Genomic DNA, 17,007 nt, shown 5'->3' with positions numbered 1-17,007 from the left:
TACTTGTCCTCTTCATAAAATGGATGGTCAGTAGTTTTACTTTTACTGCAGAAGTCATGAAATTGATCCATAAAGGTACCCACCATAAAAAAGCCTACCCTGAAAGATGGAGTTCCAAGTCAATCCTTTGTCATTTTCTACCTGCTGGTTGTTTCATCTCATATTGCACAGATGGTCTACAGGTAGTGTCCCTACATCCCAAGGGGGAGGCTCTCTCCATTCCGACATGTCGCCACTCCGAAATGGACTTCTTATTGTCGGAGTGGCGACACTCCCATGGGCCTAAGGTTTAGGGTTAGGGGTAGAGATAGGGTTAGTGTCGGAATGCAGACATGTCGGAAAGGAGACATGTCAGAGTGGAGAGATGCACCCATCCCAAGGCCTAATTCTCTTCACCTCAAAAGCAGCAAACATATTGTTCTATAAGCAGTCTATGGTATTCAGTCTTAAATGCAGTACAGTATGTATGTAAGCCTATATTCAGTAGAATACACTACACTTTGTGCGCCATTCTTAATGCCAAATAATCAGCAGCCTTTTCTCATTTTCATTTATTTCTTTTTCAATCAACAACTATTTTGAGCAGTGTAAGGGAGACTGACCAATGTTTGATTATTTGGCATGCAGTAAGCCAAAGATTCTCAGATCCTGAAGTTCATGAATGTGCTTCGCCAGCTTGTTGAAAGCTGTATTATTGCTTATTCTGAACAGGCTGCTTGTTGCATTGCATCCAGTCAATGCGTGCCATGCTAGAAGACTCTCACACAAAGCCACTCCCAATGTATTTGTAATATCAGACATTGGGATGTATCGTTGTCTATCCCATGACCAGCATGCATGAAAATGGCAGCTATTCCAAGGAGTTGTTGACTGACATAGTAGGCGAGCAACACAAGTATATCCATAGTACTGTATATAAATTAGGTCAGGGTCTGAGAACCTTTGGCTTGACAGATAGTCTACCAGAGGCTTCAGGATGTTCAAGACAATATGCCCTCACTCTCTATGGCCTAAAAAAGAAGGCAAAGGGCCAGGTGGGTTCTAGTCTTGATGAGCTCTGTTGTATTCTTGCATCAACGACAGACATGCCAGTCTCACATCTGCCTCCCACTGAGGATATTTTTGAATGTTCAACAGGCTATGTACCAAACTGGTACAGTATATGGTGCCACAATCATGTCCCCAAACCCCTTTTGTGGAATCCAGTTGGGAAGGGTTGGATGCTAAAGGATACATCACTAAAGCCTGTCCTGTTCAAACTAGACCAGGTCAACCTGGTTGTGCCAGACCCCGGTTCTGCCAACCCCCTGTCTGTCATCATCATTTATGACATCATGCCTTTTGTAGGCATGTCATCATCATGTCATCATCATATATACCCTTTATATAGAAAAGGGACAGACCGACATTTGCTTATGTAGGCCTACCCATTTCATGGGTCTGGCAAAAATAGCCTGCACCAAGCAGTAAGAGACCTCACCCAACTCTACTGCTATAAGGATTGTTGCAGTCAAAGTAGTACGTGCCTCAATGTCTCTCTGTGGGATTGTGTTGTACATAATATTGCTCCTGTATTTACAGTACATTGCCTGTAAACTAAAATAAACAAGAAATGACACAATCCTTTTATACCAGCTTGTGCCTTGTGGACCAGCCTTGTAGTGGCCCTTGGTTGTAATCCACTGGGAACTGAATTCCTTCTTACCGTTTATATTATAATAATATATACCATCATACCATATTTATTACCATAACATAAATAGTAAGACTGAATTCAATTAATCCATCGACCAGCCATTGACCAATAGATACACAGCCGATTACGTCACGAACAAACTCCTGACAAAATTATGTCTGAATTTGGGAGATCACAGCTTTGTATCCATTGACCAGCTTTGCAAATTGGTCAGTCCCCCTCACACTCAAATTAGTTGTTGATATGAAAATATTGAAAAAGAAATAAACGAAATAAATTAAAATGAGAAAAAGCTGCTGTTTGATTATTTGGCATGCAGTAAGAATGGCACACATATATAGAAAAACTTCTGATTCACAATACAAGCATATTATGACATATTCTTCTGGTTTATTTTGGTTGTTGGTGTATTCCCTATTGACAATCTGAATGGAGTTTGTTAATTTGTATTGATAATGAGCACCTTATCGATCCTGCTTATTGACCCATGGGCTTTTATCGAGCCCACTGTTGAGCGCTTTATAATATTTTGTGGGAAGATGTGAGATGTGAGATTCTGAACAGAACTGGTATCTTTTTGCATTGGCCAGTTGTTGTGAGTCTGAGTTTGTCTATGAGGATGAGAATTGACAAAAGTAAAAAATATTGTCATTTAATATCTTTAGAAAATCATTCATTAGTGTGCAGTAAGTGTTAAATGGCTATATATTATGAATAGTACTGTAACAATGTATTAATCGCCTCTTGTCTTGATTATTTAAACATGATGTCATGGGCCGCTATGCTCAATAACAAGCTTGATAAGCCCAAAGCTTATTGATACCGGGATATCAAGGCCCTTGTTTCCAGCTCCTTCCCTACCAGTAAGTAGGAAATGGTGTATGATTAACTTTTTCTGCCCTTTCTTGGTAAATCACTTTTTTGCATTCTGATTATTTTGGGATTTAAGGACGCTACCTGTAGACCATCTGTGCAAGAATGTGGTAAAAACAACCAGCAATAGAAAATTACAAAGGATTGACTTGGAACTCCATCTTTCAGGGTAGGCGTATTTTTTGCCTATGTGGTGAGTCCCTTCATGGATCAATTTCATGACTTTTGCAGTAAAAGCAAAACTACTGACCATCCATTTCATGAATAGGACAAGTAAAAGTTATGAAAAAACGTTGTCATAGTTTGTACTACCCCTTATAGAAGGATTACAGTGGAATTTTCCTTAGGAATGTCATTTCCGCCTATAGAAGGTCCTTATATAAAAGACAGCAGATTCAAAACAGAACCATATTTTTGCATTCTGATTGTTCTGGGATGTAAGGACACTACCTGTAGACCTTCTGTGCAAGTATGAGGTAAAAACAACCTGCAGGTAGAAAATGACAAAGGTTTGACTTGGAACTCCATCTTTCAGGATAGGCGTTTTTTTGCTTATGTGGTGAGTCCCTTCATGGATCAATTTCATGACTTTTGCAGTAAAAGCAAAACTCGGGACAATCCATTTCATGAAAGGGACATCCTAAAGATATGAAAAAACTATGTCGCGTGTTGTTCTACCCCGGGTAGGGGTATGGTCAACTTCTGGCCTATTTTTTCCTCTACTATTATGAGCCGTAATCATCATTGTGTTCTGGGAGTTGTAGTCCTGTAGTGTTTGATGAAGCAGTCTTTGTCTGTCCCTACAGTTGGTCCCTCCTGCCGGGATGCTCAACAACCCTATGAACGCTGTCACCACGAAGTTTGTCCGAACCTCCACCAACAAAGTCAAATGTCCCGTTTTTGTCATAAGGGTAGGTCTTCTCTCTATATATATTATGCTGTCTTTGTCTTTTGACTTTGTCTTTCCACGTGTTAATATCTACTGTATATATAAAGTTATTTAGCTGATGCCCTTATTCCAGAGTGGATCGGTATGACTGTAATGGTGCCGTTGGCTCAATTCCAGACGTCACCGATCCAATTGTTTTCTCTGACTCCTTATTGCAACCGGCTGCACATGCTCGTACCGACTGTGGATAATGATGAATTGGATCTCTCTTTTCTCCTTCTCTGGTACCCTCCTAGTGGACTCCCGAAGGTCGCCGTCTCGTCACCGGGGCGTCCAGTGGGGAGTTCACCCTATGGAACGGACTCACGTTCAACTTTGAGACCATTTTACAGGTAAACTTGAAGAAATGATGGGACACGGAACATTAGTGCAACATATCTGTGAGAAGTGTGATTGTTGTAGATTCCGATCATTTCAAACAGTCATACAGCTTGTCATAGTTCTTGTGAAGGCAAATAGTGTCTCAATTGGTGTCAATTTTGCCATTATCGGCATACAACAGGAGGACAATATAAAATATGACCAAACTTCCCATTGTTTTCTGTGTCCCGAGAGCTTGGTCTCTAGGCTCTATGCCATCATTACACTGTGCAAATTGCATCATCTGGCAGAGATCATACATGTTTTATGTAGGCTGCCGAACACCTTGTTCAGGACAATCCCAGGACACAGAATGCACTGGGTCCAGGTTATACATCTGCGATGTGGCCCTTTAACAAGTACTGATACATAGTTAGTGTGGTTGCCAAAGGCATTTTTATTAACCATTTACTAGTGAATTAATGTTCGCCATTGATCTGAATGGGAGAATGCAAAAACAGCAACAACACAATTGCAAATTCCCAGAATTGCATCTTTCTAGTTGTATATTAGAGCTTTCCTCTTTCTGTAAATGTGTAATGCACACCACATTTGGATCATCTAAAGCAGTGGTTCTCAAAGTGCATTCCAGGGACTCGTGGGTTCCTTTTAGGGGGGTCCAAATTGACCCATACAAGTCTGTAACTCTGACAGTGTACAAATGAAACCAAATGAACCCTAACGGGTCCATTTGGTTCCATTTGTACACTGTCAGAGTTAAGGGGAGACCTTGAAACTTTGAGAAACACTGATCTAAAGTAATTCCCTAGTACTTCACATTGGGTACATCTGGTACAGACATAGTAGTGCTGTGCGACTAGGACTCAATTCAATTCAATTAAGGAGCTTTATTGGCATGAGAAAACATACGTTTACATTGCCAAAGCAAGTGTCACAAATACTCATGTGGTAGCCCTTCTCCTGTCCTGTGTCCTCCAGGCCCACGACAGTCCCGTGCGGGCGATGACCTGGTCTCACAACGACACGTGGATGCTGACGGCCGACCACGGAGGCTACGTCAAGTACTGGCAGTCCAACATGAACAACGTCAAGATGTTCCAGGCACACAAGGAAGCCATTAGAGAAGCCAGGTTTATACCCCATCTACCATTCTCTGTAGTTAAACCAAGTCTTATGTGGTTGTTATTATCACCCTCATTATTATTATTAATATTACTATTATTATTATTGCGGCCCGGCAGTGCCAAGGCCTAGTAGCCACAGGGTTGTCGTTGTTCTTGCGGTTCCTGTGGCTTGTGTGTTCCTTTTTATATTGCTGTTTTTTATTCTTGTGGCTGCTGAACCGTTGTCTTCTTGATGAATTCTTTTCTCTCTACATAATTGCTGTGTACAGAAAAAGGTTGATATTTTTCACGCTATTCTTTGTTGAATAAAGTGATGTATTCTTCCATTTCACATACATTTTTAAAAACCAACCACTGGTTTGTCCAGTTGTAGGCCCAGAAGTCGTGCAGTCTGACCAATAAAGTTGAGTGGAAGGGATGTGACATTGATCAATAAAGTAAAAGCCCAGGGTTTTCTTTAACACCCAATAAAGTTGAGTAGAGGGATCTTTATAATTAGCACCAACCAATAAAATGGAGCGGATGGTTGCCATAATAAAGACAAATAAAGTTTGAACGTTACTTATGAAGAGCATTACTGAGGTACGGAGACAACTCCTCAGGGGGTGTCTTCCTTCACACGTCCAGGAGAAGGCGTTTGGAACATGTAGTAGTAACTCTGTCTCTAAGCAAACCTTTGGCCTCAAACATAACATTCTGCTTGTCTACTGCTCCTAGACACTCCTAAATAAAGTTTTCCTTTTTGATTTTGATTTTTGTCTTTTACAAAAAAATGCCAAACTTGTCTCGGTGTGAGAGCAGTTTGCTAGCTGACGTTGACGATCCGAAGTCTTCGCACACAACGTAAATGTTCTGGGCCCAGTCCTGATCACGCAACACAACGTTTCGCTCACCCATTCCCCTCCCCCCATGTTAAAGTTCTTTTGTTTTTTTGGGGGGACACGTTGCCTTTATCAAATAATAAAAGTTGCCTTTGGTTTTGATTTCTGCCCTTCTTGAGGTGGTCATCTTGGAGGTGAATGTAGGGGAATGTTGAATAAAGTTTCATTTAAGTTTATTAACGAAAAACCACCTCTAGAATGACATCCTAATGTCGTCGCACACTGGCTCTCATTGATGCCAACTCACTTTGACTGTGACATAAGATGCTTTACTTCATTAAACCTTAATACATTGCCATATTTCTATTCAATTTGTCCCTCTCACCCCGTTCATAAGAGATCATAGCAGTGCATACATTTGACATGTTTTGGGGGCATGGGGTTGATGTTTGGAGAACGGTAGTGATACATGGCTGATAATACATGTATGGTTGCTTAACTTCTGCTGGTGAGAAGGTTAGAATATGCTTCGCTTTGACTTCTGTTAAAGCCGTTCGGAAATAACGTAGTTGATCTTTTGCCCCGCATTGCATTTCTGCCTGGCTTCATGATCACCTGTCATTTCGCTGAAAGGCCTGCAGATGGAGCCATCTGCCCTCTGCTGTTGCTAATACAACCTCAGTTGAAAGTTGATTCATGTGATTGTGGTAGTTAATAAAATGTAGGCTATTCTGCCCAATGTCATAATAAACTCATGTCATAGTGTTACACCCTCTCCACAGTGCCTCCTTGTGGATTAGACAGTCCAAACTGAATAGGAGTTGTCTAGTAACAAACTGCCAGACTGTTTGACAGCACTTTTTATTTGAATTTAGTTAAGCCATAGTCTTTTGAATAAAATGTAATTTGGTTTTAGTCTTTTGAACGGTATTAGTCTAGTTTAGTCGACTAAATATGCAGTTGATTTTGTGATGCCTTGATGGCGTCACAATGGCTGATGTTACACCTGGTTGCAAGCTGAAAATGAGAGCGCAACACTCGAGCGCAACCAAACATAAAATGACTTGTTTCTTAGAGTCAGTCATCATAGCTTAGTTTTTATTTTGTTTGTCAGTGACAGCATTATTTCTTATCACACGATTCTCATCCAACTGTTATGTACACCACATGGATAGCTGCAGAAAAACTGCAGAATAGAGCTCTCCGTGTTTGCTAGAGCTCTTGGGGCCGTGGGGAAATGATACATTAATTTGTACGAAGAATGTTCAAAATAGCTGATCTAAAAGCTCACGTGTCACTGTGCGACGCATAGCGAGCTAGCAGGTCTGCTATTCTTAAACGTTCTGAAAATGTTGAAAAACCTCTTTTTCACATTATCGTATTGCCTGTAAATTGCCTCTAAATTATATTGGGATGCCAGGTTAAAAGTGATTTGAAGAGATGCATGGGGAATGTTTGGAGTGCCGGTCGAGTCATCACAACTTCAAGTCGGGGGTCGGGGACCTGTGTTGCTTTTGCGTGACCTCTAGCTGCCATTCGTCACTCTGCCGTTTAATTATTACTTTAACCATTATTTTATGCTTTAACGTTTGAAAAATAGAATGTATACAAGCTCAGTGCCACGCTGTGAGCTTGTAGATCTGCTATTTTTGAAAAATCGTGAAGTCTTAAATATTTTTGACCCGATTCTATAAATGTCTTCTAAATCCTTTTGAAGGTTTTTGAAGTTTCTATATTTGTGGTTCGCAAACCTTTTCATGTCAACAACCCCCAAAATGATATGTATTTGGCTGCGGACCCCCAAATCGAAATATTATGTATCAGGGACCCCCCAGAAGCAAATAGTTTAGTTACAAATGTTTGCTCTAAAAAGATATATTCAAAGATTTGCAAAGAATTGATTTTTCAAAAATGGCAGATCTATAAGCTTGCAGTGTGGCACTGTGCTGCGCTGTGAGCTTGTATATCTGCTATTTTTTAACTGTTAAAGCGTAAAATAATGGTTAAAATGGTCCCAGGCCTAAATGGATTTTAAAAATAGAAAAAGAGACCCCACAAAGTTGAATTATCCCATCATGTACACTAACTACCAGGAACATCTGAGCAAGACACCTCAAAATGAGATCATTATGAGGCTATTCTGAAAGTTCTTAAATAGATAGTTATTTGTTTTTTCTAGACCTTTATTTTTCACCGGCTCAAGTGTTTGTTGTCAGTAGCTTGTGATGATTGATATCACCAGTGTTAGGCGGAAACCTTGCATGGACAAAACCATTACTTATCAGTAAATGTAAAGAATAACCTGTGGTCCAATGGATTCAATATAGTTAATTAGTCACACAAGCTCTTGTGGTGTCCCTATTTTGGGCATTATAGGTAAAAATTGTCCAACTTAAATGTGTCACATTGTGATGCCTGGTGTATCAGTTATTTACTTTTATGCCACACTCATAGGGCATTCATTTAGGAAAACAAACATGGAGATACAAGGTTTCTGCCCGACAGTGATGGTACGAAATCTAGATGACGGTATTATACCAGTTGTGATGATGTGGATGAAGTCGCCAGGGAGCTTGTCTGTTGCTTTGCTAGGTCAAGAATGGGGCTAGATTCAGAGTTGTTAATTTTATACAAGCTTGCAGTATAGTTGAGAGTTCTTTTTCGGAATGACTGCAGAAATATGCCTTGTCGAGGACTACGAAAGGAAACGCACACATGGAGTGGTGGTTTGTGGATCAACCTCAGTCGGTCTTGGTCTCACCTTTTGTACCAAGAACTGTGTGTGAGTCAGGCAGGAGTCAAGTATCGGTAAAATTCCTTTAGTTTTGTTCGTCCATAGATTGAAGAATGATTTTGACGCATCTTTTGGTCAGTGTTTTGAGAAGTGGTTTTGTGTGGTATGTTTTTGTTAGATAAATACTGTTCACAGACACCTTGAACCATCTTCATCAGAGAGCGGATAGAGACTTTGTAGCTAGGCAGTGATAAGTTCAAACCGGGCCGAGAACAGCTGTAATTCCCTCTGACACGAGCTGGAAATCACTGGGTTGTTGAGCCAATAGGGGATACGGCTGGCTGTGTGTGGTGGACAGTGTCCTTGATGGAGGAGCGTGTTAGCTCCAGCTGTGGTCCCTGGCGGTCTGTCTACCTCTGTGTGTGTGTGTGTGTGTGTGTGTGTGTGTGCCTGCATTGTTTGACTGTCTTGCCTTTCCCCCCCTTGCCTGTGTCTTCAGTTTCTCACCAACGGATAATAAATTTGCCACTTGCTCAGACGACGGCACCGTGCGCATCTGGGACTTCATGCGATGTCACGAGGAGAGAATCCTCCGAGGTACGTTGGTCTCTGTCTGTCCATCGGCGGGACGGTGGCTGGTGTACCAAACTGCACCGCATTTCACTTCACTTCTCTCTCAGACCCCTCGCACACGCGCGCACGCGCGCACACACACACACACACACACACACACACACACACACACACACACACACACACACACACACACACACACACACACACACACACACACACACAGGTGTTCAGGGATTTGGAAATGTCTAGCTTTTCATTCATTCACTCAGGTGTATTTTTATAGCTCTTATTCGAAAATGGATACAATGTGCTTCAAATACAAATAAAATGTTGCTTGATAGATAGACTATACAAATGTTACCAACAATAGAAAACGATGTAAATCGACAATACGCGACAGTGAAAATATATGAAAGGTACAAAAGTGAAATGGAAATGTTTTAAAGGACAACTTTGTTTTTGTTTTTTTACAACAAGGGTTCGTATTTTAAATTATTAGAGAAAAGAAAAGATGAGTGTTGGAATGTTTTAATTTACTGCCTTCTATCATTTTAGCAATTTTAACGATTTCAGTTGGTGGGGGCATGCGTACCAGTGGCTAAATATGTCTTTTTAGACACAATAAGCCCATTCTCCAGATGCACCACAATCTGTCATTGGCAGATGTGACTTATGGGGGCTAGTAGTGTTACCGTAAATAGTAATGGCTTGTCTAAAAATAAATATTTAGCCACGTTTGCGCATTCCCCCTCCCACTGAAGTGGTAAATGAAAACATTTTAACACTAATCATTTTTTTTTTTCAATAGAAAAAAAGTAATTTTGGGGGTGAACTACTCCTTTAATGAGTTCTTCACAAATCGGAGTGTAAGCTATCAATCAACAAGGTGGCTGTTGACTTGTGGGAAAAACATGCTTAGCCTTATTATCAGGGAAATGTTGGGATTGGACCAAAATGCTGTTGAGCCGACAGCTCTTGGCCAGACCTACCGATGCCTTGGCAGCACAGCTTGTGTACCTTATTACACTTTGCACTGAGGGTTCTTGTACTGGCTGTCAGGAACTCTGCCAGGACAGAGTACTTATTAACTGATGTGTACGGCTGCACCACTTAATCTAAAGCCAGGAGCTCATTTTAAGCTCAATATCATTTTCTGGTAGATGACATATTACTAGCACAAAGGAAAAGGAGAGTTTAAAAGGGGCCCCTTTACAGGTCTATAACTCTGAGAGTGTACAAATGGAACCAAATGGACCCGTCAGGGTCCATTTGGTTCCATTTGTACGCTCTCAGAGTTATGGGTTTTCTTGGAAGTAAAACATTTGAGAAGCGCTGGTTTAGAGACTTATTTCACGTTTTCTATATCTGACACGGCTGTCATTCACAAGTGAGGAACTCCCTACTAGTGGAAGTTGATCAGTGTACCACTGATGTACCTAACAGATGGTGCAGCAGAAGTGCATGTGATCAAAGCGACACAAATAGTGTCTGTATTTCCCAAACGTACGTCACAGTACTGCAATTCATAAGAGAGGAACTCTTGATAGACTTGAAAAAATCATCATTTAATGCTTTAAAGTAGGACTTGTCCTATTTATCTGTCTTATCCTGTTCTCAAGACAGAGATTTTCACATTGTCCTCTCAATGGAATGACAGGATTCGTGCTAGAAATTGAACGAAGTTGCCCTAAAACAAACTAGGGGCTTTTTCCAAAGCAACACGTTTCTGTTGATAGGCACTAATTGATATTAATTAATGACACTAATTGAGTAATGATTGATGTGCTCAACACCTGAAAGCAGCGCTGCATCTTTATAATGTAGTAACTCGCCACTGTCCAGGGATACTAATAGATGGCTGTACAATACTCCCTCCATAATGACTGTAACCAGAGCACTGAATTATGTTATCTAGCTCAGGGGTTCCCAATTTTTTTTTGTCTCAGGGCCCCCCATAAATATTGTTTTTAATCCGAGGCACCCCTACATTATAATTGTCACTCCCAGCACCTTATATTTATAGCATATCGTCGTTGTCAGGTGGAAACCTATATGCCTCGCATCGCGAGGCATTGTGTGCTTGTAGATCGGCTGTTTTCACTAGTTTTGTGCGACAGTCTTGTATGATGAAGCAGGGCTTTGCTTTACCAAAAGACTTACACATTTGAAACTTGGAGATATGAGGTTTCTGCCTGACAGTGACGATATTTTAGTGATTATGTTGCGAGGAAAACGTTGAGATAATAGCCATTTTGGTTAGAACCGATTGAAAATAACTTTGTACTTCCAAGTTTAAAATGATACTAAATATTTTTTCAAGTATCCGAATAAATTCCAAATATTATCAAATTATCTCGCGGCACCCCTGGACTGCCGTCACGGCACCCCAGGGTGCCCCGTCACCCACTTTGAAAACCCCTGATCTAGCTATCCAGACACACAGGGACTCAGGGCATTATTTGTGTAAGCCAATTATGAACCAGCTCAGTGGCCTTGTGGTTAGTGTCCCCGTCCTGAAACTGGGAGGTTGGGATTCGATCCCCGGCCGGGTCATACCAAAGACTCTGAAGGATGGGACCCAATGCCTCCTTGCATCAGTAAATGGAAAAAAATAACCTGTGTTCCAATGGATTCAAAATAGTCAGTCACAAGCTCATGTTTCGTTACATATTTATAAAACCCATAGACCTTTTTGTCTCAGTGCACCCCATGAATATTTTTTTAATCCGAGGCACCCCTACATTATAATTTTCACTCCCAGCACCTTATATTTATAGCATATCGTCATTGCCGGGTGGAAACCTTGTATGTCCAAAAGTTCGTTTTGTATTTATCATCTATAAAATGTACTAAACTAGTGAAAACAGCCAATCTACAAGCACACAACGCCTCGCATCGCGAGGCGTTGTGTGCTTGTAGATTGGCTGTTTTCACTAGTTTTGTGGGACAGAGGTTTCTGCCTGACAGTGACGATATTTTAGTGATTATGTTGCGAGGAAAACATTGAGATAATAGCCATTTTGGTTAGAACTGACTGAAAATAACTTTGTACTTCAAGTTTAAAATGATACTAAATATTTTTTCAAGTGTTCAAATAAATTGATCTCGCGGCACCCCTGGACTGCCGTCACGGCACCCCAGGGTGCCCCATCACCCACTTTGAAAACCCCTGCCATAGACAAGCCATAACCACTTTAAACCTGGTGTCCCTGTTTTGGGCATTATAAATGATTGTATTTATTTATTTTTAAATGGCAACGATCTACAAACTCACAATGTGACACATTGCAAAAAGTGAGCTTGCAGATCGGTTATTTTCGCCAGTTTTGAATGACAGTCATTGCATAAAGTATAAAATGGGACATTAATTTATGTTATAAATAAACATTAAAAGGATGAAATAGGGAGATGCAAGGCCTATGCCCATCAGTGGCACTGGTGCTATGTTAGTTGTTGCCACCTTGACACTTTTCCTTGATTGCTTTATATGATCAGGATCCAGCGTTATTTAAAATGATCAAATGAAAGAATAAATGGTTGTCTGTTAGCTTAGAAACCAGTATGCATTCACAGGTGACTTGTTTTTCTGGTTTACATCAATCCATACATTTAAATTAACCTAACTAGAAATTCGCGGCCGCTCATATCTAGAAATCGCGCCCTAACGGGCGCTCATATTTAAAAAAAATAAAAATAAAATAAAATAAAAAAAAGTTAAAAAAAAAAAAAAAAAAAAAGTTGATGGTCAGCAAGGAACTCATATTAAAAAAAAAAAAAGTTAAAAAAATAAATAAAAAAAGTTGATGGTCAGCAAGGAACATGCGTTGTTGATTTTTGTATTATGTTTTTGAGACAATTGAACAACTGCTGAACGTGGAGTTGCAGATGCAAATTTGGGACATACATACATACAGACAGACATACACACGACCCCATTCTGATTAGGTTGTGAGATATGAACACCATTTCAGCAATAAGTACCGAGTGCTGTTTTCAACCAATTATAGTAATATTTATATTGTGTGTGCTGTGCATCACATATAGCACTCTACTCTGTCAATATAATGTACTATAGGCAATACAAAAATACAAATTTCAGATTAATTCCATTTAATAAATAGAACACGAAATAAAAAGGTTAACCGAAGTAAAAGAAAAAGAGAATAAAATGTGTAGAATTTCAAGGAATTCCTGCTGCGAATAAAAGTGTTTTCAGAATTGATTGAAAAGATGACATTATGTATCCTGTTATTGAACACTAAACACATGCCTCTTTGAGTTCAAAGTGTAAAATGTATATTTTTTTGCCACCCTCAACTCTTCTGATTGTCTAACGTCTGATTGTTCAGAAGTTAGACCTGTACTTTTACAGCAGTTGACTTTACCAAAAATAATGATAAAACATGATACAATAAAATGTTTTCCCTCTAGTAACAGATTTAAGCTGATTTCATTCATGTAGTTAGACAAAGCCCCTTGGTCTAAGAACATGAATGAAATCAGCTTAAATCTGTTACTTGAGGGAAAACATTTTATTGTATCATGTTTTATTGAACTAGATCTTTTTTTATCCCAAGGACCCCCAGTTATTATGCATTAGGCCATGGACCCCCATGTGATACAATTATTTATCTCTTGGACCCCAATCTACGATAACCATGAGAGTGTACACATAGAACAAAATCAGGGGTCCATTTGGTTAAATTTGTACTCACTCAAGACTTACAAACCCTTAATGGTCCATGTTCCTAACTATCAGTCATTTAGCTGGAACCTCAAGGACCCCTGGGGGTGCTCAGACCCCATATTGAGAACCACTGATATGGTGGTTATTGATTTATTAAATTAGAGCTAATGCTGAATGCATTATGATTCAAAACTCCACATGTTGTATCTTCGCTGTAATTCTCCATTGTGAATAGGGTAACAGGAGTAGCCTGTTTGTTTAAAAGTATTAAAAAGTCAAATATATTGTATTGATCCTGTATTCCCTTGTTTGTAATTGATTGGACTCACACAATCACTGTTCTGGGCCAATACAGTCAGATACATTCATATTCCTTATAACTCGGAATACAGTATTACATATAGAATTCAGAATGATTAGAAACGGGTGTGCACACCTTTTTTCTACCACACACACACACACACACACCTGCCTAACCCATTAAAACCGCAAAATCTGTGTCATTTCAGATTTTTGCCTTGGCTATTCAAAAATACCAGATATACAAGCTTGCAGCGCGTCACGCCGTGCCACACTGCGAGCTTGTACATCTGCTATTTTTGAATACTTTTTGAAAAATGAAAAATCTTGATCAATTTAGCATTACGAAAAAGGTTTGTAGCATTTGTAGAATCGGCCTCCATGGTCTAAATCTAACCACGTTTTCTTCCTCTGCAGGTCACGGTGCTGATGTGAAGTGCGTGGACTGGCACCCCACCAAGGCCCTGGTGGTCTCTGGGAGCAAGGACAGCCAACAGCCCATCAAGTTCTGGGACCCCAAGACCGGACAGAGTCTGGCTACACTGTGAGTTCCTGTCAACATGCAACTGCAGACGGTTGACTTTGATCCAGGGTGTCTGACATGTAGGTCTCTGTCAGGTGGAAACCTTGTATGTCCAATACCGTTAGTTTTTAGGAAATGGAACAAGAATAAGAGTGTCAAGCACTAAGGGCCCTATTTTTGTCCATGCCTTATTCCTTATCCCTAAACTTCTTTGCCTTTTTTTTTTTTACTATATATTTTTTTTTAAATCGTTCAAATAGCTGATCTACAAGCTCACAACGTGTCAACGTAGATCGTCTATTTGAAGTATTTTAAGGCATGGATGAAAATTTAGCTTTAAGTGACATGAAAAAAAAAAACATGAAAAGTTGAAATATGAGTTTTCTGCCTGACAGTGACAGAGCAAGTTTTATGTTCAGTTTCAGTATATTGTTTGTCTCCCCTGAATTGTTGATGTCTTGTAATGGTGCCACTTTCTAGGACTTAAAGTCTCTTAAAACGAGCACTTCACTCATTGTCAACTTTTAACTTCTCACCAATGCTCATTATTATAAGATTTGGCACCATTTCTGTCTACTCAACTCACTGTGTCTCAGAGGTGGGCTGTGGACATGTGCACCAATGACCTCATGGGTGTGGAGTCCAAGCTAATGGAAACTACAGACATTCTCTCCCAGGCCCTTTCTCTCCCAACTGGCATGCAGAAATAGAAGCCATTGGTCTTGCATCAATACAATCTCTTAAAAAGACAGAAATTAGGACCCACATATACAGAGCTTAGTGGGGTCCCTGTCACGAAATGTTTTCAAATAGTGGTCCGTGATGAATCCATTTAATATTCCACGAGAACTCACTCTCTCTCTCTCTCCCCCTCCTCCCTCCATTGCCTCTCTCTCTCTCTCTCTAGCCACGCTCACAAAAACACAGTGATGGAGGTGAAATGGAACCTGAACGGTAACTGGCTGCTGACGGCGTCACGTGACCACCTGTGTAAACTGTTTGACATCCGCAACCTGAAGGAGGAGCTGCAGGTGTTCCGAGGGCACAAGAAGGAGGCCACAGGTCAGCCAGCATTACGGCCCATCTGTGTTTGATCATTTAGTTTTTCCATACTTATTTGTTTTGAAGGCGAGTTGTTCTCAAAGTGAGGATTAGGGACCGTGGACCTAGCCTCGCGTTGGCAGTAGGGGTGGGCGATATGGAAAAATACAATATCACAATATTTTCCCAAGCTGTATCGCGATACACGATTTTATCACGATTCTTTTTCACGTTGGTTTTTATGGTTATTTTTCAAGTTACTTGACAAAAACTAGACTCTCTGGGTTCCTTTTGGGAGGTCTAAATTGACCCTTACGGGTCCATTTGGTTTAATTTGTATACTGTCAGAGTTAAGTGGAGACCTTGACATTTTAAAGTTTGAGAACTACCGATTTAGACCAAAATGCAAGTTTAAATTGACTTCTGCAATGAATCCCTGTATTAACGATTAAACAGGAATTGTCCTCAAGGCTCCCTCAAATGTATCACGATATATACGATATCTCTGAAAAGGCATATCGTGGAGACATTGTATCGTCTCAACGATAATCATCACCATATCGCCCACCCCTAGTTGGCAGACTCATCACACTGCAGGGGGGATGGGGGTGGCTGAGCGTCTGACAACGAAAGGCTACCGTAGACCGGGAGGGGTCCTTGAGAGTTCCATTGGGTCATCTTAGGCCTCACTCTCTCCACTGTTAGTATAGGCAAGGTAGAACTCTATACTAAATCTGATAACAAAAACAATCTGTTACGGGTGTACCAGGCCAAAAATAATTTCAAATGGTGGAACTGTATGTGGCTGTCCTTGGTATGACAATGTCTTAGCCAGCACCCATAAGTGATGTTGAGGACTTTGTAATTCCATTACCGAGAGTATGCCAGACCAGTACTTCTCCAGCATGACACTATGCATTATAACACAAATGATATTGATTTTATATGCAGCATCTGTAGTAATATTGGTAACAGTTGTAATGTTCATGTTGTGTGGTCTTTCCTCTAGCTGTAGCGTGGCATCCCATCCATGAAGGTCTGTTTGCTAGTGGAGGCTCTGATGGATCTCTACTCTTCTGGCACACAGGGTAACTATTGCAACGTTATAACAAAAAGTGTCATGACATGTGTATTTGTGTTTCTACATTGTCAATGCAGCCTGGAATCTTGTCTCTAGTCACTGTTACACTGGGCCCTGAACTGGCTGAACAAAGTATGACTAGGGATGGGACGATAAGTGATATTATCGTATATCGTGATAAAAAACACTCATGATAATAGTATCGTGGAGATTGAATTCATCGTGATATCGTCCTCCGTCATGCACTGGGATCAATTCACCTTTTATTTCCCGAGCTACAT

At 40.4% G+C, this 17,007-nt stretch overlaps 1 protein-coding gene across 1 annotated transcript in view; it reads left to right on the top strand.

Moving 5' to 3' along the window:
- The window catches only part of LOC308285183 (uncharacterized protein), a 36,913-nt gene that overhangs the window by 8,174 nt on the left and 11,732 nt on the right, over positions 1-17,007 (top strand). The window contains exons 4-10 of the mRNA XM_080725899.1: positions 3,376-3,480; positions 3,755-3,850; positions 4,818-4,969; positions 9,018-9,115; positions 14,499-14,625; positions 15,512-15,666; positions 16,655-16,733. Of these exons, the coding sequence (XP_080582025.1) occupies positions 3,376-3,480; positions 3,755-3,850; positions 4,818-4,969; positions 9,018-9,115; positions 14,499-14,625; positions 15,512-15,666; positions 16,655-16,733 (812 nt within the window). The remainder of the gene's footprint in view (positions 1-3,375; positions 3,481-3,754; positions 3,851-4,817; positions 4,970-9,017; positions 9,116-14,498; positions 14,626-15,511; positions 15,667-16,654; positions 16,734-17,007) is intronic.

This window comes from Nannobrachium achirus (assembly GCF_963921795.1).
Source record: "Nannobrachium achirus genome assembly, chromosome: 5".
In the NCBI taxonomy this organism is placed as follows: Eukaryota; Metazoa; Chordata; class Actinopteri; order Myctophiformes; family Myctophidae; genus Nannobrachium; species Nannobrachium achirus.
This window is presented reverse-complemented; position numbering and strand designations above follow the sequence as displayed.